Source organism: Callorhinchus milii, unplaced genomic scaffold, assembly GCF_018977255.1.
Source record: "Callorhinchus milii isolate IMCB2004 unplaced genomic scaffold, IMCB_Cmil_1.0 Scaffold2, whole genome shotgun sequence".
In the NCBI taxonomy this organism is placed as follows: Eukaryota; Metazoa; Chordata; class Chondrichthyes; order Chimaeriformes; family Callorhinchidae; genus Callorhinchus; species Callorhinchus milii.
In genome coordinates, this window is record NW_024704743.1 from 116,979,743 (window position 1) to 117,001,679 (window position 21,937).

Genomic DNA, 21,937 nt, shown 5'->3' on the forward strand with positions numbered 1-21,937 from the left:
GGTTTGACTGTATTTTGTAGGAAAAGATAGAAGCCAATTTGTGCACAGCAATGTACCACAAACAACTTCAAAGCTTCTCATCTCTGGGTAGCAAGGCTATGGCTCACTTGTAATCGAATCTTTTTACATACAATCACCCACATTACTCTCATAAAAGATGACACTCACAGAGATGAATATAGATCAGCACTGGAAACTCTACTTCAGTAACAATCTCTCTATGTAAAAAGAAAATTCAGGCACAGGATTCAGGCTTATTTGAAGATTATACCTTGTGTGGAGTCCTGTAGCTCAGTGGTTAGAGCACTCGCTTTGCAAGCGAGACGCCTGGGTTCAATTCCAGGCAGAGCGAAACCTTGGGCAAGTTTCCTTACTCCACACACCTAATGATAATCCCTCCAAAACAAAACAATAATAAATTGATCATTTTCAATCCACGACTGTTTGTGGGACACTTCTGTGCGCAATTAGCTGTCGCGTTTCGCTCGCAAATATACAGTTATTTCACTTTACAGCATATTCTGTAAAGCACTTTGAGACGTCCAGAAGATGTGAAAAGCGTTTTAACAAATGCAAGGATTATTATTATTGATTATTATGGCATATCAAGGATTATTATTATATTATTATTACAAATTCTAATAAATACACAATGAATTTGACTAGAAATGCCATACTTTCTGCTTGTGAAATTAGCTGTGAACCTGAATGAGCCAGGGGAGTGCTGCATTGTCAAAGGGGATGGTCTTCAACAACAACAACAACAAGGTTCCATTCATAGAGTGCCTTTCACGTCGGGAGGACGTCCCAAGGCGCTGTACAGTTGGGTCGGGATCCGAGCATTGGGGGGAAATGGTCAGGGTGAGGGGAGGGAAGGGAGGGAGCGAGGAGGGGATAGAGAGTCGAGAGTGGAGCTGAAGGCATGGTTGAAGAGAAAGGTCTTGGGACCGGCCTTGAAGGAGGAAAGGGAGGAGGCGGCGAAGGCACTGGGGGATGGAGTTCCAGAGCCTCGGGGCTGAGAGGCTGAAGGCCCGGCCACCGATGGTAGGGCGGTTGGGGCGGGGGATGTGGAGCAGACCGGAGCCAGAGGAACGGAGGGTACGGGCAGGTAGGTAGGGGGATAGTAGGTCAGAGAGGTAGGAGGGAGCAAGGCCGTGAATGGCCTTGTAGGTGAGGATGAGGATCTTGAATTCGATCCTCTGGGGGATGGGGAGCCAGTGGAGGCGAGCGAGGGTGGGAGTGATGTGGTCCCGAAGCCTGGTGCGGGACAGTACACGAGCTGCAGAGTTCTGAATGACCTGCAGCTTGTGGAGGGAGGTGCCGGGAAGGCCGGCGAGGAGAGAGTTCCCATAGTCCAGCCTTGAGGTGATAAAGGCGTGGACCAGAGTTTCAGCAGCGTGAGGGGTGAGGTAGTGCCGTAGTCTGGCGATATTCCGGAGGTGATGGAAGGCGGTGCCAGTTGTGGTGCGGATATGAGGGAGAAAGGACAGCTCAGGGTCGAACAGAACGCCGAGGTTCCTGACTGGCTTTGAGAGGTGGAGAGTGCAGCCTTGGATGCTGATGCTGTCAGCGCCTGAGGTGCGGAGGCGCTGACGTGAGCCAATCAGGAGGGCCTCAGTTTTACGCACGTTGAGCTGAAGAAAGTTGTCTCTCGTCCAGGACTCGATGTCGGACAGGCAGGCTGTCAGGACATCGGTGGTCGTGGAGTTGAGGGTAGAGGAGGAAAGGTAGAGTTGGGTGTCATCCGCATACATGTGGAAGTTAACCCCATGTCTGCGGATGATGTCACCAAGGGGGAGCATATAGAGGGTGAAGAGGAGGGGACCGAGGACAGAGCCCTGAGGGACACCGCACGAGACAGTGCGGGGCTGGAGGAAAAGCCATTCGTGGAAACAAAGTGAAGACGGTGGGAGAGGTACGACCTAAACCACTCAAGGACAGGGCCTTGAAGGTTGAGGTGGGAGGACAAGCGGTGGAGGAGGATAGCGTGGTCGACCGTATCGAATGCTGCCGATAGGTCGAGGAGGACGAGGAGGCAGAGGGAGCCCTGGTCACAGATGGTCAGGATGTCATTGGTGACCTTGACCAGGGCAGTTTCTGTGCTATGTGCAGCACTTAAGATATGATATTAAGATGAAGTCCCGTCTGCTTATTCTTCAGACGGGCGTTAGACGTTATGCATTCAAGATCTACGTTGGGACTTGGAACTCACTGTGGAGTCCTGAGCGAGAGACCTGCGTTCGATTCCCGGCAGAGTGAAATGTTGAGCAAGTTTCCTTACTCCACTCGCCTGTTTACCTCGCAGTAGGTAGGAACCTGGTTGTTAGTTGATTGGCGTATTGCTTTTCCAGGGGTAATAAGTCCTTTGAAAAAAATTGGTCACTTCAAACCCCGACTGTTTGTGGGACACTGCCGTGCGCAATTGGCTGCCGTGTTTCGCCCACAAATATACAGTGAATTGACTTTACAGTATATTCTGTGAAACGCTTTGAGGAGGTGACGTCCTTCGGATGAGACATTAAACCGAGGCCTCCCTCTACCTATTCGGATCGAAAAGAGAAGGTCGTTTCTCCCGGTATCCCGGCCAACAATCCCCCAAATAAAATTGATCCACTCATCAATCGTTATTTGTGGGACATCGCTTTGCGCACATCGGCTGCTCCGTTCACCCACAGAAATACAAACCAGTCACTACACTTCACAGTAAGTCCCGTGAAGTGCTTTGAGGCGTTGTGCTAACCTGAGAGGTGCCATATCAATAATAACAACAACAATAATACACCTTTGATATTGCGCTTTTCACCTCTTCCGGACGTCGCAAAGCGCTTCCCAGAATATGCTGCAAAGTGAATTTTACGATTATATTGTAATTATAATAAATGATACGTCATATATTATACGTGAAATTACATAATAAATGATATTATAATAAAATATCAAAGGCGAGGATTATTATACAGTCATTATAATGGTGTGGGGGAGGAGTATCAAAGACTATTATTATTATTATTATTGGGGGCGGCAGGAAACCCATTGATGGTGTACCTCCGCTCGGCCACCAGGTGGCGCTGTGGGTCGGGGACGGCGGGTGCGCACTGGGGCTCCTGTGAGGGACATTTTGAAGTGCGGTGACGGTGGCCGAGAGGGGCGGGAGGTGGACGGACAGAGGCCGCCGCCCGGACACCGGACCCACTGAGCGGCAGCGGCGCCGCACTGCCCCGAAACCCGTCACTCTCTCCTCTCACACCCCCCCAAACACCCCCCGACACCCACACCCACACACAAACACCCCCCACACCCACACACACCCCCCCAACACCCCCCCACACACACACACCCCCCCACACCCACACACCCCCCCAAACACCCCACACCCACACCCCCCCACACACACCCCCCAACACCCCCCCACACACACACCCCCACCACACACCCACACACACACCCCCTGAGCGGAGGGAATGGCTCAGAAGATAAACGAAGCGTTGGAGCACATCGCCACCGCCGAGAAATGGTAAACACCGGGAAACCGGGAGGAGAGGGTAAATACCGGGAGGAGAGGGTAAATACCGGGGGGAGGGGGTAAATACCGGGGAGAGGGGGTAAATACCGGGAGGAGAGGGTAAATACCGGGGGAGGGGGTAAATACCGGGGAGAGAGGGTAAATACCGGGGGAGGGGGTAAATACCGGGGGGGAGGGGGTAAATACCGGGGAGAGGGGGTAAATACCGGGAGGAGGGGGTAAATACCGGGGGGGAGGGGGTAAATACCGGGAGGAGAGGGTAAATACCGGGGGGGAGGGGGTAAATACCGGGGAGAGGGGGTAAATACCGGGGGAGGGGGTAAATACCGGGGGAGGGGGTAAATACCGGGGGGGGAGGGGGTAAATACCGGGGGGGGGGGAGGGGGAGGGGGTAAATACCGGGGGGGAGGGGGTAAATACCGGGGGGGGAGGGGGTAAATACCGGGGGAGGGGGTAAATACCGGGGGGAGGGGGTAAATACCGGGGGGAGGGGGGTAAATACCGGGGAGAGGGGGTAAATACCGGGGGGAGGGGGTAAATACCGGGGGGAGGGGGTAAATACCGGGGGGAGGGGGTAAATACCGGGGGGAGGGGGTAAATACCGGGGGGAGGGGGTAAATACCGGGGGGAGGGGGTAAATACCGGGGGGAGGGGGTAAATACCGGGGGAGGGGGTAAATACCGGGGGGAGGGGTAAATACCGGGGAGAGGGTAAATACCGGGGGGAGGGGTAAATACCGGGGAGAGGGGATAAATACCGGGGGGGAGAGGGGTAAATACCGGGGAGAGGGGGTAAATACCGGGGAGAGGGGTAAATACCGGGGGGAGGGGGTAAATACCGGGGAGAGGGTAAATACCGGGGGGAGGGGGTAAATACCGGGGGAGGGGGTAAATACCGGGGGAGAGGGTAAATACCGGGGGGAGGGGTAAATACCGGGGAGAGGGGTAAATACCGGGGGGAGGGTAAATACCGGGGGAGGGGTAAATACCAGCGAGAGGGTAAATACGGGGGAGAGGGGGTAAATACGGGGGGAGAGGGTAAATACGGGGGAGGGGGTAAATACCGGGGGGGAGGGGGTAAATACCGGGGAGAGGGTAAATACCGGGGGAGGGGGTGAAATCCCATTTCTGCTGCATCAGGGGCGAGGACCGAGGCCTCACTCCCCTCCGCCGAGATATTAACGCCCTGTGTCTGTATATGTGTGTGTCTGTGGGGGGTGTATTATGGGGGGGGTATTGGGGTGGTGTATTATTGGGGGGGTGTATTATTGGGGGGGGTGTATTATTGGGGGGGGTGTATTATTGGGGGGGGTGTATTATTGGGGGTGTATTATTGGGGGGGTGTATTATTGGGGGGGGTGTATTATTGGGGGGGGGGTGTATTATTGGGGGGGTGTATTATTGGGGGGGGGTGTATTATTGGGGGGGGTGTATTATTGGGGGTGTATTATTGGGGGGGGTGTATTATTGGGGGGGGTGTATTATTGGGGGGTGGTGTATTATTGGGGGTGTATTATTGGGGGGGGGTGTATTATTGGGGGGGGTGGTGTATGTGTGTGTGTGGGGGTCAAACGAGGTCCAACTGAACTGACTGCCTGTGAACCCACTGTCGGGTGTTGCAGTCACAAAGCCCATCGTCTCTCCTCGTCTGAGAGCCTGGGGAGAGGGGACTGACCCCCACCCCCCCCCACCCCCCGGCTCACGTGTTGTGTCTGGCTCTGGCTTGGTGGCTTTGTAAGTATGTTGGGGAGCGGGTGGGGGTGGGGGGGGGGGGGGGGCGTTCAGAGTGAACCTCGTGCATACAGTACACAATAAACGTTTATTTTGTGAAACCTCGGCCAGGCTTAATTGCAGGAGGACGCAGTTAGTTATAACCGGCCAAGGCTCCAGCTTTGATGAACTGTGCGGGGACGAGGGCAGAGTTCAGAGCTGTGACGTTTAAGTGTAAATCGCTGGGAGGTTGGCCGCAGCAACGCCAATCAGCATCTCAGACGATTTAGGGAGTCGTCATAACTGAAGCCTTGATCCGCTTGACCCCTTCCTCTTCTAAACCCCAAACAGGCCGAACTGCTGTGCATTTTGTTTTTGTGTGGCATTTTTTTTTACTGTTTTTATAATCTCGATGGACTGTTGACTGTTTGGATAAATGTTCATATGCGGACCCGACCGCCTTTGCTTCCTGTATTTGAATTATCTTATTGAATAATTCAGCCGAGAAAGGAATCTGAAATGAAAGGCTCCATACCTTGAAATTGCTTCGGAAGGCTCTCTACTTAAGTATTGCATAATCAAGATGGGTTTTTTTTTAAAAAAAGGTCAATATTACTTTGCTCTTTGGGAGGGTGAAGTTGGGAGATAAGTCAGTGATTCACCAACCAATCCTAGACATATTGGTATGTTCAGGTATATTTTATTTTGTTTTTGAAAGGGATTTGAGATTTAAAAGTGACGTGTTCAGATTTGTACTAAAAATCATTATGAGGATCTGGTTTCAAAGTTAAGTCCCTCCCTTTCAGTTAAAATGGCTGCCTCTTGATTTTTTTGGGCATTAATCCAAATTCAATCAGCAGAGACTGACATCCGATGATGGTACTAACATGATCGGGTTATTGCTGACACCGCCCCCCCCCCCCCCCCCATCTCTTTCTTGGTGCTGGGTCAAGGCTGAGAAGGATCAAGTGCCTGGCCTGGTCATCGGCCAGGGAGCGTGAGTGCCAGACCGCATTGCTGGCCCCAGGATAGTTGATGGATAGTGGGGTGGGGGGGCTGCGGGATTATAACGGTGGGGTGCAGGATTATAAGGGGGTGCTCAAGTGCCTTCACCCCTCTGTGCTGGTTGTGTTGCTGTAGTTGTTCTGTAAGATCCCTCCTTGTCTTAGATTAAATTTATGTTATAGTGAGAGTCTCAGACTGCGTTAATATCTGATCTGCCTGACTCGGTGGGTCCATCCTATCAACTGAACAAAATGAAGTGTCAATATATAATCATTCAGATGCCTTAATTTAACAACGTGAAGCTGTGCAATACGTTGTATTGCGGTAAGCCTTGAAGTTAAGACTGTAGAGCCACTCGACCTTCAAAGAAAGATTTATATTTGTCAGGATTATTTATTTTTATTTTTTTTAGGAGTGTTTCAAATGCTTCAGCTAATCATTTGTACCTTTTATTAGATTTAGTGTAGGTTGGCTTTTACATTGGAACAGATGGTGTTTTGCAGTAGTTGCAGTTACATGAGAAAGTAGATTTAGATTGACTTATATAAAAAAAGATTATTTTGCTGGTTAAATACTGTACCTGCTAATGTTGATCAGTTTAGTGTACTAATTTTGAGCATCAATCTTATTCTTGTTTGTTGCAGTGTCTGTTTAATATGTACCTTAATCACACTTGCCTTTTAATCTCCAAATTTCAGATCACTAGACGGAATATGTAAGCTCATAGTATTTTGCTTATTAGTAAATCAGATATAATCTTAAAATGCAATTACAATATTAATAATAATAATCCTTTGATATAGCATTTGATATAATGTCTTCTCGTGCCTTCGAGACATCTCAAAGCACTTCACAGAATATACTGTAAAGTGAATTGACTGTATATTTTGTGGGCGAAACGTAGCAGCCAATTGCGCACAGCAGTGTCCCGCAAACAGTCATGGATTGTGTGCCCAAATTTTTTTTAATTTCGAAGGGATTATAACCCCCCCGGAAAAATGATCCGCCCGCTTGTGTAAAATGATGAAGCTGTAAAACCAGATATCAATCAAAATAGTCATTCTTAAGGGAAATAGAAGATTAAAGGAACTTGGATCTCTGTAGTTCAAGCAGATCAATTGTAGAAGATTTATTTTTGCAACTGCAAATATATTTTCTGTTGCATTATTTATAGAGTGGTACAGTGCCTGGAGATGACTTTTCACAACCAAGATAATTATAATTTCAGGTAGGCCTGTACTAAATCCATTAAAGAGACGTGGGGCTATGCAGAAACATAACATCACAATTTTGCCCACAAAATATACAGTCAATTCACTATACACTATACAGCACTTCGAGACGTCTTGAAGACGTGGTAAGGCGCTAAGTCAAATGCAAGTATTGTTATTTATCAGTACTTTGGGCACTAGAATTTAGATCTGGAGAAAGTTAATCTTGGGTTGGTGAACCAGGAAAATAATTGACATCATTAACCAAGTTATATATAATAATAATATATCAATGTAAGAGCATTTTGAAGTCAGAATGACAGAGCGCCAGGTGTCAGCGTAGCTCAGTTGGTAGCAGCACTTTCACCTCTGAGTTTGTAGACTGTGGGTTCGAGCCACATGTTGGGACTTTGAACTCACAATTGGGAATTGGGAATTGGGAATCGCTGAATTTGACACAGGTGGTGGGTGTCCTTTGGATGAGATGTTAAACCAAGGGCCCGTCTGCCTGGTCAGGTGGATGTTAAGATCCAACAGCACATTTTGAAAAGAGAAGGGAGTTTCCCTGGTGACCTGACCAGCAATTTCCCAAATAAAATTGTTTACTCATTTTGTTTGTGGGATATTGTTGTTTGCCACATTTGCCTACAAAATACACAGGCAGATAGACATTATAAGGGACACCTTCTTCCTATTGAGTTTGCAAGAAATGTGGAATTTTTCTCATTTATCCTGCCATATTGTCCCCTCTAATCCAATATTGCCACTAACTTTAAAATTAATTTGATACTCATTGCTAGTGTATTGCTAGTGTAGGTCAGTTATAACATTCATTTTACTTTTAATCAATGTTATTTTGTACAGTTTCATTTATTTTATGTGAAAGCATTGTATAAATGGACGTTGTTAGAATCTGAAGGATTAATTCAGCAATGAATTTGTAGAAGGAGAATTAAATGAAATACAACTTAGGTACAGTAGTTGTGCTTTTAAGCGCTCTGAAATGCTACCCTGCGTGGAGGGAGCATGTTGTTGTTGTACTCTATTATTTACTCTGTAACTCTTGTTACATTTTCAGTTTGAAAACCAGCTTTATGAAGTGGAAACCTGACTATGACAGTGCAGCGTCTGAGTATGCCAAAGCAGGTAAGGGAAAAAAAACCTTGGCATCCGAAGTAACGTTCCTAGTTGTAAATTTTAATTCAAAAATCTGTGCAGTTCAAATAAGTATTTTAGCTCATTAACTCAGAATGTAGCTACAGATTAAAAAAAAAAGTGGCGATTTTCTTTGTACTGCATTGTCAGGCAGCTTGTTGCCAACACTTCACTTATTATTATAATGTTTTCCATATTTCCTACCTGCTGCAGATGTGTACAATGCGCAAGCACTTTCTGTGCATATTGCGCATGTGCAGTATGCCCGAAATGACCGTGATGTGAGTCTAGAAGTGGGGCATTTTTAGCCTGTAGGAACCTGGCTGGGCTGTGCCATGAAGCCATCAGTGAAATACCTTATAACGAGGTTCTATTAGAATACATTTATTTTAAAATTCAGTCAGTTTTATCCAGCAAGTATTTAACGAAGCATTTTATAATACGAAATAACATTTGTGTAGTGCCTTTCCCGTCGGGAGGATTTGGACTCGATCAGGGAGGATGGAAGGTGGCCAAAGGCGCGGTCGAAGAGGAGGGTCTTGAAACGTGCCTTGAAGGAGGCAAGGGAGGGAGTGAGGTGAAGGGAATGTAGGATGGCGTTTCAAAGGATGAGGGCAGAATGGCTGAAGGCCTGCCGCCGATGGTGGGAGGGCCGGCCAGGGATGTGGAACGGGCCGCAGCCTGCTGAGCGGAGGAAGTGGACAGGTTGATATATGGGGTTAGCATTTTATGATATATAATTTGAGCCAAGGACTACTGTAATTGATCATGGAATGTGATCCTATCGGGAACAGGATTCTCGGGAGCAATGTGCTGTTCACTGGTATAAAACTTCAAGGGTTGCTTGAATGTGAATTTTTCAATATGAATTCTCTTCTTGCGGTGGGGGTAGAAAAGCGTGGTGTATTTGGAGCTGAACAAGCTCCAAGGTGACATGTCTGGCAACAGAATGTTGGAATCGAGGCAATCCTCTGTGGTGGTCTCAGTAGTCTGGTTCCTGAGCCAGACAGGTCCACAATACTCCAGGGCACGCTGATGTTAGACCAGTCAGCCTGGCCCTCCTGCTTGGACTTGGAGGGACAGTGTCTCGTCCTGTGCATCATTGCTGTGTTAGAGCTAGAATACTGTATAATCAGTGGGCCACATGAATTGCTTTAANTTTTTTAATCTAACTCTTCCATTTCCCCTCAGCCGTCGCCTTCAAAAATGCAAAGCAGTACGACCAAGCGAAGGATGCATACCTGCGAGAAGCTGAGTCACATCAGAACAATCGAGCGTATCCTTTTGTTATATGTACACGAGGAAAGGTCATTAGTTTAAAAGAGAAAAATTCTTGTTCTGTGTTTTTCCTGCTGCAAAGTCTGGACTCGGCATCAGTCAGTTTTTGAGAAAACACAAAAACATATAAAACAAATCATTTTCTATTTGGAACACTTAGAACCCAAGACATGCACTAGATTTTGTGTAATATATATGTATAGATGCTTCACAAGAATGGTTGTTTATATCCATCATCTAAATTAATGGGCTGGAAACCTGAATTTTAACTAAAACACTTGACACTCGCCTCTTGTTACTGCCTTGTGTTGCCATAGTCAACACTGGAACTCTCCAGAAAGCTACTTTTAAAAGTGTTGGATATCAAGATTTTTTTGAAAGCTGTACAGGACGTTTAGTGCTCCGTTAAATAAATATTTGCAAATCACATTTCCTACTTGCTTTATACCTCATATGTACTGTATTTCATTTTCATCCTAATCCAGAACTTTGTTTCCTGGACCGAAATGTAACATTTATATAAATCCTCATGAAAAGTGCTTTTAAAAAGTTTCAACTTATGCTATAACATTACACTAGTCTGCACTGAGCATCGTGATGGGAATGTTTTTTCTAAATTCAGTGATCCGTAAAGGAAAATACTGATTGGCTTATTAAGTGTTTGCTGAGCTAATGTTCTGAGGGAACAGAAGTTTTCTAACTTAAACCAAAACACTGTGTCCTGTTCATGGTAATACTGATTTGTCTTAGGTGCTGAACTGTATCTTCCTTAACTGTCAATTCACTCCAGCTTTTTCCATGCTGCTAAGTAAGTACTTTTGCAGAGCTTCACAATATTGTACTTCACTTCATTGTTGCCTTGGTATTTTTCTCTTGATTTTCTCATTTTGTGCAGTTGACCTGTTCTGGGGTACAATTCCACGGTGCCAGTTGGCTTCTGGTAGATCACCCAAGAGATCATTCTTAATGTTTGAACTTTAAGCAGCAAGTGTTAATAAGGTGTTTAAATTTTGGCAATGTGAAAATTAACCATGATCATGTTCAAAAACTCATACTCTTTACGCTGGGGTAAGGACTTGCAACGATTTGGGTAGTTTCATTCTCACTCCTGCCCAAAACTCAAGGGTGAAGTATGTCTGGGCTGGTTAGAAAGCGTGAGTTAGCCTTGCAAAACAAAGACCATATTCATTACAGTTTATACAAATCCAATGTAACTTGAATCGCAAAGCAGTAAAAAAAAAAGTCATAAATACTGCTGTTTCTTAAAAAGCTGAATTTCTGCAAAAATTGGAAATTACGTCAGTAATGAGTTCGTGTGCTCCTCCGTCTGCTTTATATTTGTTGTGCAACAGTGCAGGAACTACAGGTAATTTAATAGTTTTTAAAATGCATTGAGATCAAAAAAAGGATTACAAATTTAATCCAATGTAAATTTTAATTGAGAAAGCTGACAAAATTGATTGGTAAAAATGGCTTGTAGGAGTTATTCATCACAGGAATAGAAATTATATCACTAGGGACAGTTATCAAGGCAGGATTCTAGAGTGATCATGCCTAAATACGTTAATTCAGGTGTCCCAAGATCACTCGCCAAACACTGCTTTAGTGTACCTTAACAGTAGTCGCAGAAAAAACTCACTGCATTGGATTTCTTTGTGACTTTTTAAAGTGACTATGACAATGTTGGGCAAAATTTTGACTGTTTTATATTGAGTGCTGATGATTTATTCTCCTTTGCCTCCTAGAGCATATGAACAGGCTGGAATGATGTTGAAGGTCAGTGCTTTAGTTTTATTCACCTAATTTTAACACCCTTTATGAGTCAATTTTCCTTGTGTGTGTGTATGAATATAGTTTGAAACATTCAAGTTTAAATGACAGTCTAGAAGAGTAAAGCTGTTTATTTGCAGTACATCGTCCGTCTTCTGCAAATTCACTGAGAAATGAGCTTCACTTTCAAAGCCCTCCGTGGCCTTGCTCCTCCCTACCTCTGCAACTTCCTCACCCCCTACCAACCTATGCTCCCTCTGCTCAACCTGCTTCATATCCCCCGCCTTCCCTGCCCCACCATTGGAGGGCCGGCCTCTCTCTGCCTCCAGCCTCTGGAACTTCATCACACAGTCACTCCACCTCGCCCCTTCCCTTGTCTCCTTCAAGACCCATCTCAACAACAATAAATTACATTTGTATAGTGCCTTTCACTTCAGGAGGACATAATAATCCTTGCATTTGATATAGCGCTTTTCATGTCGGGAGGACGTCCCAAAGCGCTTCACAGAACACACTGTAAAGTGAATTGACTGTATATTTGTGGGCGAACGCGGCAGCCAATTGCGCACAGCAATGTCCCACAAACAGTCGTAGATTGAAAATGACCAATTTATTATTGTTTTTGGTTTTGGAGGGATTATTATTTCACCTTGAGACCCTCCTCCGACCGTGCCTTCGGTCACACCTCTAACCTTACCTCCTCATCCTTCACCCCTCCTGATCCCAACTATCAGCTTGTGTGTGGATTCCTGACTGTCCCGTGCCTTGGGATGTCCTCTTGACGTGAAAGGCGCTATACAAATGTGATTTGTTGTTCATACAATTCTTGGCTAATTCCTTGCGTTGATGTTCGTGTGTCACTGGAACATTTTATACTGGTAAAAGTGGTGCAGTGGGGGTCACTGGAATGATTTGAATTTAGACCAGTAAAAATCTGAAAACGAAAACTGCATTACTTTGATTACTGACTTGCTGGGCGGAAAGAGCAGGAGTATGGCTGAGAGTATTTCTGTCACTCAAACACAACCTAATGGTAAAGCAAAAGAGTGCCTTGTCGGTCATTGTAACCAGGGTCTGTCACACGGCTTACATCCATATTATCCGAATTGGGTAGAGGGTGCAATGCTTTTCTTTATTCTTTGAACCACTCCCCCACGCCACCTCCAAATATTAATTGCTTCTTCGCAGCTTTTAAAATGCATATTTTTTTTACGATCAGCCGATACATCTGAAATGTTTGTGCTAAATCTGTCTCGTGGGTGTAAAATGCATTAATACTGATCTGTTTGAGGTTTTTTTAAAAAAGAAATGCGTGACTGAAAGATGCGTTTCTGCAATTCGCAAGGTCTTTTGCCAACTCTAGGTGGAGCTTATACTGTGAGCTTCCTCCTCTGGGAAAATGGATGCATCATTGAGGATGAACTTTTTTCGGGTTTTCATTACCTTTTATGCCAGATGATGGTATTTCACAGTTCTCAGACCCACACGTCTCTCTTCTATGTCTTGTACTCTAGCAGGGTGGGGCTTCACATCATACTATTCTCACTGATTTACATTGTTTTAACCCATATACAGTTCTTATGTAATGCCATTTGATCCAGAATCAGGGTGACTTGCATTTAGTTCTCTCCTAAGCTTGATGTATTGAGTTTCAAGGCATGTTTTTGCTTTTTGGCATTACCAATCCACAGAGCAAGGTCTTCTCCAAGCGTGGGGCATCCAAGCAGGTAGGGCAGCTGTAACGCTGGTTTGCACCCTGCTATCATAGTTGTTAGCCCACTAGGCGCAAGATGATATGTTACTCAGCATTTCCCTATTTCACCAAGCTTAATTTTATATATTTTATTTGCCATTTTGATGTATAACCAGTAAAATTCACATGAGGCTTACCTTTATAAATTATATAAATGCCTAAGTTTTACATTCACCTGAGTTCCATTCAGTTTCCTAACCAAACCACTTAGATTGATTTGCACTACTCATATTAATCGCCTCCTAACTCGTAACACGGCTTCCGATCCTCCATTACTCGAGTAATTACCGGCTGATTGAGTCGTGGAAAATGACGTGTTGACACATGTGCACTTGCTGTCCAGCTGCATTGAATCGCGAGAAACGTAGTCTTGATCCGTCGATGCATACGTAGCAGAAATGTATTTCCCGAGACTCAATGTGATTCCAATGAGTAAGTGCGCATGTGGTGACAGGGCAAGGCACATTGAATCATGGGGAATCAGTCAGTATTGAGTGAGCTAATTTAAGATAGAGAAGCAGTCCGGGTGCACTTGAGATAAAGAAAGAAACCCAAATCTGCCAGGGTTCCTGCATTTGATTGTTATCCAGTGACCCTTGCTGGAGTGAGTGTGTGTGTGCAAAAGAGACGTGTAAAGACCATGTCACTAGGATGAGGCAGTGTGTCTGCAGACTGGAGACATAGGATATTAAAAAATAATAATAATTTGGTCACTCAAACCACAACTGTTTGTGGGGCACTGCTGTGCGCAATTGGCTGCCGCATTTCACCAACAAAATATAGTCAGTTCACTTTACAGTATATTCTGCGAAGCATTTTGAGATCTCTCGAAGATGTGATTGGGTGTTATATCAAATGCAAGCCTTATTACAAAATATATCCTTTCACAGCCACCTCTACCCAGCATAATGATGAACACCATTCACTAATCTGAACCTGTTGTTGAAGTGTTTTATCCAGAGTTTAACTTCACTTTTTTCCACAATCCATAAAATGGATCAAAATTTAAGTTTAAATTTTTGATTGGCTGAAAAAGGTATTCATCGGCCCAAGACTTTGACCAAATAACATCACAAAAGTTGCTAATGAATTGTGCAAGGGTAAAGAGGTTAAATGTTCTCAGAAATGTTTAACCTAATATTTCACTACATGCTAGGTAACATTTCATCTTGGGCACAGCTTCCATAGTTGTAGGTTTCAGATTTCCCTCCCTTGTTATTATTATTATTATTATTGTTAAACAAACTCAGTATTAAAAGTTTCCTCCCCACCCATTGTTTATCCTCCTATTAATCGGTGCGATGCACCCTGGTGTTCTTGAAATTGAGCTGCAAATACCATTTCTTTAATGTAAAGATGTTGAAGCAAATGTACACATGGACATAGATAGTGATTTTTTTTGCAGGAGATGCAGCAGTTGGGAGAGGCAGTTCTTCTTATTGAGAAAGCCAGTATGATGTTCATAGAGAACGGAACCCCAGACACAGCTGCCATGGCACTGGACCGCGCTGGAAAGTAAGAGCTTGAAGGAATCTTATTGGTGGTGCCGAACTGTGGTTCAAATATTACTTTTAGAAATGTTTCTAGACCGATTACTGCATAAAAACATAGTTTAGAAATTTAGTCTACTCCACTTGGATGCATACGGTTCAGTTTAGTTCTGTGGAAGACTTTCTATCTTAGGGGCAATGAGGCTTGCTGTGCGCTTTCTATTGCTAATATAGTTTACCAATCTGAATTATCTCTGTGCTATCAGTTTATAAAAGCTGTAGCTCTCCTGCTCTAAGCTTTACAGATTTCAAAACCGTAGTGACCATTTAAAAAGCTTGTTTCTAAATGTAGGTTTGGCAACCTAGCATGTTTCGATATCTTTTGTGGAGTCCTGTAGCTCAGTGGTTAGAGCACGCGCTTTGCAAGCGAGAGACCTGAGTTCAATTCCAGGCAGGGCGAAACCTTGGGCAAGTTTCCTTACTCCACACACCTAATAATAATTCCTCCAAAACCAAAAACAATAATAAATTGGTCATTTTCAATCTACGACTGTTTGTGGGACATTGCTGTGCGCAATTGGCTGCCGCGTTCGCCCACAAATATACAGTCAATTCACTTTACAGTGTGTTCTGTGAAGCGCTTTGGGCCGTCCTCCCGACGTGAAAAGCACTATATCAAATTCAAGGATTATTATTATATCTACTCTTACGCGTTCAACAGAAAGCAAGTCGGAAGAGCAGCAAATCTTGAAGTATGAAAATAAATTTACAATGTCTTCCTTTTGGGTAAGGTAACGCCAAGTACTAAATCAGGTACTGATTCAGTTAAACCAGAGTGACCCAGGTTTTATTTGTTACTGTTCTATTTAAAGCTTTACTATGGTTTAGCTTTTGAATGGAAAAATTAAAGGAATTCCAAGGAGAGGGTTGGTTGTTATTGAGGGAGGAGATTAATTCATCATAAACTAATTTGGTTTCCTCAGTGTTTGATATTAAACATGTATGAATTTTAACGTTAGGAGGGATTTCACATTTGTTCCTTGGTCAGGATAACTTAGTCAGGTACCAAGTAAAGCTGTCTCTGCTGTGACTCTTTAAGACTTTTTTTTGCTGTGGAATGACAACCAGTTAGAAATTAGTTCGGTCTTCCTCAGGTTTTTTACTTGGGACCCACCCAGCTTTTGGGAAAGGAATACTTGAATTACACTTGTCCGATCTGAGTTCAAAGAAGGGGGCCTTTGAAAAGAAACTCTAGAAAGTGTACAGGGGATTGAGTTAAGAGTATATAGCTCTAGTGGAGGAGCTAACACCAGCATAATCTATAGGTCAAACAGCTGCTGTCTGTCCTCTATTTCAATAATTGTAGAGGAGAATGGTCTAACCTATTGCATTTTTCTCTTTGTTTCAGACTGATAGAGAATGTAAACTTGAACAAAGCTGTGGAGCTTTACCAACAGGCTGCTTCAGTGTTTGAAGTGAGTTCTAAATAGCATTGAGAGAGAACAGTGTTCCCTTGCATTCCAGTTTTATATCAAGAGTAAAATTGCTGCAAAATGTATTCAATTTACAATTCAATTTGGAAACTAACCTTTTATTTGGCAGAATGAAGAGCGCTTGCGTCAGTCTGTTGAATTGCTGGGAAAAGTCTCACGTCTGCTGGTCAGGTCTCGCAGGTACGTATCGTACTGTGTGGTATGTGCTGCTCAAGTGCTTGAGAATGCAATTGATGATTACATTTTTACCACAGCGTGCTTCACTTCATTCTACGCCTGTAAAACATAGCTTGTGGAACCTGCTGATTTGGAACTTTTAATATCATCCTTGATAATCCCTCCACCTCAATCCCACATTGAGACTTCCTACTTCAACTACCTATAGTCATCTCCCGCTACCTTTTCTCCCTTACTCAGTGTCCAATCCCACCACTTTGCTCATCAATCTGAGATGGTATCCTGCATGAAGGGTGCTGTATAAACGCAAATTGTTGTTTAATGATGCAGGTTTAAAAGGAAATGTAGAGATGAAAAACCACTTTATATTTGTGGGTGATTCAGGAAATCTTTTGTGTTTAAGACTTGATGAGGCTGCAGTATCACTTCTGAAGGAAAAGAACATGTATAAGGAGATCGAGAACTACCCAACTTGTTTTAAGGTGAGCAGAAGTATTTTCATATTGGGGCTTATCTTGTTCTGTGGTTTGGGTCAGATTAGTTATTTTAAAAACAAATTCACAATCAAGAGTCTGGTCTTCAGAACTCACTTTATTGTTCGTCACCTAACAGCAGCAGAATTCTTTAGAATCTTTATACCTTTAGATAAATTGGTAATTCACTTCTTGTCATGGGATTTGTATGTAAATTGGCTTCTGTGTTTTAGTTATTACATTTAACCTGTGAAGTGCTGTATGATATTACCGGTGCTAAATCAAATTCAAGGATTATTATTTTAATGCCATGCTTCCAGGTAAGTTGTGAAACTCTTTCCACCAGTGGAGACCTTAACCCACACATTCCCTACTGTAGCACAAACTCTTCTACATTGGCCAAATTGTACAGAATGGTGATACTACCAAGAAAGCATCACGTCAATTTGATAGAGCTATAGAATTATGGCATCTTCACTGTAATTTTTTGCGTTTTTTTTAAATGGTAGCTTGGTTGTTTCATCTTTGTCAATTTACAGCCAGGTGTTTGAACTGCTTCAGGAAACCTGTTGCATCATTAAGGTTCTTTCTCCTTCCTCCCCACCCAGAAGTTCTAAGTGTTCCTGCTTATTTTCTTTAGAAAACAATTGCACAAGTCCTGGTTCAACTGCACAGGAATGACTATGTAGCTGCAGACAAATGTGTTCGAGAAAGTTATAGGTAAGCATCTGTGTGCGTTTTCTAGGGTGGAAAACTTCAAATACATGGATAACGATATACGTTTTTGTTAACTCTTAATGTGTGGGATACTTTAAGTGAATTAGTACAGTGTAACTGGTGGGGAGATGAGTGAAGAGGTAGCACAGGGAATACCATATAGTTTTGTCTGAAAATCTTAGTCTTATCCTTAAACAGCAACAAAACTACATTTGCCTTTCACATCAGGAGGACGTCCCAAGGCGCTGAAACCATCATCTTACAATTTAAAATTGTCCAGAAATTGAGAATAATCTTAAATGTAGAAGTTGAATTCTTGCAGTTCTTGAAGGACAGATAGGTTGTGGTTGCGAAAAGCCTTCCCTTTCGCCAAGAGCAACCACTGATGAGATTGCTGCTGGCTTTTAAGGAATTGCTTCTGTGGCCGAGTGACAAAAAAAATGTAATGTATAATTTTTGCCTTCACACACAGTATACCTGGGTTTAATGGAAGCGAAGACGCCATTGCACTGGAACAGTTACTGGAAGGATTTGATGAACAAGACCAGGACCAGGTCTCTGCAATCTGTAACTCGCCTCTCTTCAAATACATGGATAATGATGTACGTCTTAATGTGTGGTGATGTTTCTTGTTAAAAGTATAGCTTGCTTCTGTTCCTCTCCTGTGTAGCAATACACTGAACCGAGCTAAACACTAATTTGAAGCATGTAAAGGAAAGAACAAGGGAATATTATTGAATCTCCAAATGCACTAGTTTTTATCAACTTCATAGTAAGCTACATCATTTAGTCATTATTTAGTCAAAATTATAAGCTAGAACTTCAGCATACTCTCACAGAGCTTCCAATATAAACTTTCCTGGATATTTTGAAACTGATCTCTTATATCTTATAACAATTAATTTAAGTACTATGCTATACAGTGTACAACTGAACGAGCTTGACTAGAATCAGAGTGATTCCACCCCTCAATGTTAACCTCTTTACAGGCACATCAGTGTCTGCAGTATTCAAGGCAGAACAATGTGAAGTAGTGCATTTTGGAAAAGAGGGCAAACAACTGAAAAGTGACCTAAATGGCAATATTCTAATGGATGGGAAACAGAATGACCTAAAAGTATAGATTCATAGTAGCATTTTAAAAAAGGAAATTGAATGCTAGGTTTAAATATTAAAGTATTTAATACAAGAGCAAGGAGGAAATGCTAAATTTGTACAAGGCATTAGGTAGGCCTCAGTTGGAGTATTCATGTGCAGTTTTTGGCAGTTCATTACAGAATAGGACATGGAGGATGTACAACAAAGATTCCCGAGAATGACACCAGGGATGACGTGTATGGGGGACAAAAAAAATCTGATTATATTAGACATGGAACATTTTGTAGACCTGAAACTATTTCATGTGTTTCCCTAGTATGCTAAGCTGGCCCTGAGTTTGAGAGTCCCAGGAGGGGGAGTGAAGAAGTCTCCTGCATCACCTCAAGAAGCTGCTGGAACAACGGGAAAGGCTGCAAGTCACGCTGCGGAAGATGACGACGAGTATTCCTCTGGATTGTGTTAGTCGTGGACATCCCAGTTCGACATAACGGGTTGCATCGAGTTGTTTTTAAGGAAGGCCAAAGCTGTTGTGTATTTTTGTCCCTTCAGGCAACCTGCTGCCTGTGATATTCTGATTTGAGTAATAATGATATAAGAGAGGCATCTTTAACCTTGTGAAGGATCCATACTTTTTTGCCACCATTTCCATTTGCTCAATTGTGGATTTATGTATAATTTCACAGATAATAGTATTCAGAATTATATCTCAACTATAACCTTAAAGGTGTGGTTTCCTTTGGTTCCAAATAAGGGTATTTCAAATCAGTGAAAAGAAAATCTGGGTTTAAAAGTGGCTCCTCACAAATGTCAATCTACACTGAAATCAAAATAATTTATTATGTATTGTACCATTCCAAGAAAGATGCTACATCTGATTTTCAGGTTATTGAGTTATTTAATGATGGCAGCCAACATTTAAGGAATGCTAAGGAAACATTTAAAAATGTGCTTCATCATTTTTTTTCCAGTTCTATTGAAATTTGACATACAGTTGTAGACTTCATACAGAGTTACTACATATTTAAGTTTGTACAGAGCTAGTTGTAAAGTGTTCTGTGTACTTGTGGCCCTGAATATAAATACACATGATGTTTGCACATGCTCATGAATTGACTGTTGAATGAGTGTCAATATTTCTCTGAAGTCTTGCCTAATTCAATTGACAAACAATAGTGTCTGCATGTTTCTGCAATTATCATTTTAATGTATTCTGATTTAAAAATTCCATAAGACTATTTTCCAAATATGAATTTATAGTTATAATAATTTTAAATGAAACCATCATTAAAAGTCACTGGAACTTTTGAAGGCAGAATCTCCTAAGGATTGAGATGGTCATTTTTTCAGCTCATTGTTGCAGTGAGAGGACACCATGCAGACCAGGAACTGCATGCTATTGATTATTTATCTTTGTATCTAGAGATGAAGCAGTGTAAATGTATAAGAAAAACTGCTTTGTTCTATGTGCAACATTTGAAATCTTGTGCAATGTAAAGTATTGTAATTACCTGGAACCTGTGTACGAGTGCTTTTACTGAACAACCATTCTCGTGATTACAATGACTATAAACTCTCTTCAAAATGAAGCTTGACTGACCATGGAAAGGGACAAGTGCTCATTCCGAGATGCGGGTTGGCATGAAGGATGCAGGTTGTTGAGCAAAGGGAGTGGTTGGGTCGGTAGGGTTTGAGTAGGTCGCGGGGTTAGGATTGGGCGGGACAGTTGAGGGATTTAAAGATGAGGTTCGTGATCTCCAAATTCAAAATATAACTTTATTCAATCGTGCCCAACTCTAAGATGCATGCAATATATAACCACTGCCCTGATAAATGCACTTGAAACCAACACACGAAAGCAAAGTAACTGCTGGGAGAAATTCCATCAAGGTCTAGAGTTACTCTATAGTCGTGCACCAGTTCCGAGTGCCCAAAATTTGGCAAATTCTTGAACATAGGTTTAATTTTGAAGCCTATTTTCTGCAAGTTTCTTTTAAGAAACTACAGAAAAGCAACTTCAAAGTGGAGACTGAATTCAACATTTGCCACATTTTGGAGCTCTAAAATGCTACAGCCACAAATAAGAGTAAATCTCTTATCAAGGTGGAATTTCTCCTTATCCATATTGATTTCCCATAATCGGTAAATTCTTTCAGCTTTTGAGTCAAGCTTGCTAAATCAGGAGTGTTTTGGGTTTACGGACTCACACCCACCAGAAATGTATATATGTCATTTTGATGCTCAATCCAACTCCTTCAAAAATGCGTGCAATTTCCATTACTGTAGATATGCCACAATGCAATTTGAGGCCAGGTAGAAACTTTGAGGAAGATACTCCTCCAAGCGGTATGGTGTTATTTTTATTATGGCTTAAACCTTTTACTTTGTGACCTCTGATGGACTGCGAAGACTTTTCCCGAACTATTCTTATATAACTGATTACTTGGGATAACTGTCCAAATCACTTGTCATAAAAAACACACAGCAAAGACTTAACAATCATGTGTCAGGTACTCTTTCCCAGCCTGAAAAGTTTCCATTTATGCCTATCTTCTGTTCCTTCTATTAAAACCCATTTTCTATCTTGTGCCAAATGTTGTGCACTATTCCATGCCTTCTGATGTGAGTTTTTCTTGAAATGCTTTATGAAATTCCGAGTGTGGATATACAGTAAAACTTGTGTAAGTCTGTATAAATTGTAATAATCGCCTAAGTCTGCCCAAGTCCTGTTGAATTTCCTATTCTAAGTGTCACATAAGTCATATGAAATGTATGGTCGCAACTGTTATGGGTTAGGTTTACTGTACTGTACTGGACCCTGAATTACATCCACCCATGTCCATCATAATCATCTTCGAAAATGACTCATTCAGGTTAGGTTCACGACACGTCACACAGGTTGTTGGTGAGAACAAATGCAGTTTTCAAGAACTTTATTGAAAATGTTCATCACCGAGTGAGCCGTTTTAGAAATGCATATAAAACAGTGACATGGTTTCACCGACAAACCGTTGATAGTGAAGTCACGTGGTGTTGGTATGGTTGTCAGCTTCCAGTTCAGAAGGAAACCAAGGACAATCCACCTGGG

General features: G+C 42.9%; 1 protein-coding gene across 3 annotated transcripts; it reads left to right on the top strand.

Moving 5' to 3' along the window:
- Positions 1-3,428: 3,428 nt before the first annotated feature.
- napgb (N-ethylmaleimide-sensitive factor attachment protein, gamma b) lies at positions 3,429-20,366 on the top strand. Of its 3 annotated transcripts, none has more exons than XM_042332157.1 (13): positions 3,429-3,514; positions 8,527-8,594; positions 9,795-9,879; positions 10,672-10,689; positions 11,627-11,657; positions 13,343-13,378; positions 14,810-14,919; positions 16,303-16,369; positions 16,497-16,567; positions 16,968-17,046; positions 17,678-17,757; positions 18,227-18,356; positions 19,169-20,366. In XM_042332157.1, the coding sequence occupies exons 1-13, from the start codon at positions 3,462-3,464 to the stop codon at positions 19,313-19,315; spliced, it is 975 nt and encodes a 324-aa protein (XP_042188091.1). In that variant the 5' UTR covers positions 3,429-3,461; the 3' UTR covers positions 19,316-20,366. The 3 variants fall into 3 exon arrangements, with proteins under 3 accessions (XP_042188091.1, XP_042188092.1, XP_007895432.1); XM_007897241.2 differs by lacking the exon at positions 3,429-3,514 and adding an exon at positions 5,566-5,915; XM_042332158.1 differs by lacking the exon at positions 13,343-13,378.
- The last annotated feature ends 1,571 nt before the right edge of the window (positions 20,367-21,937 follow it).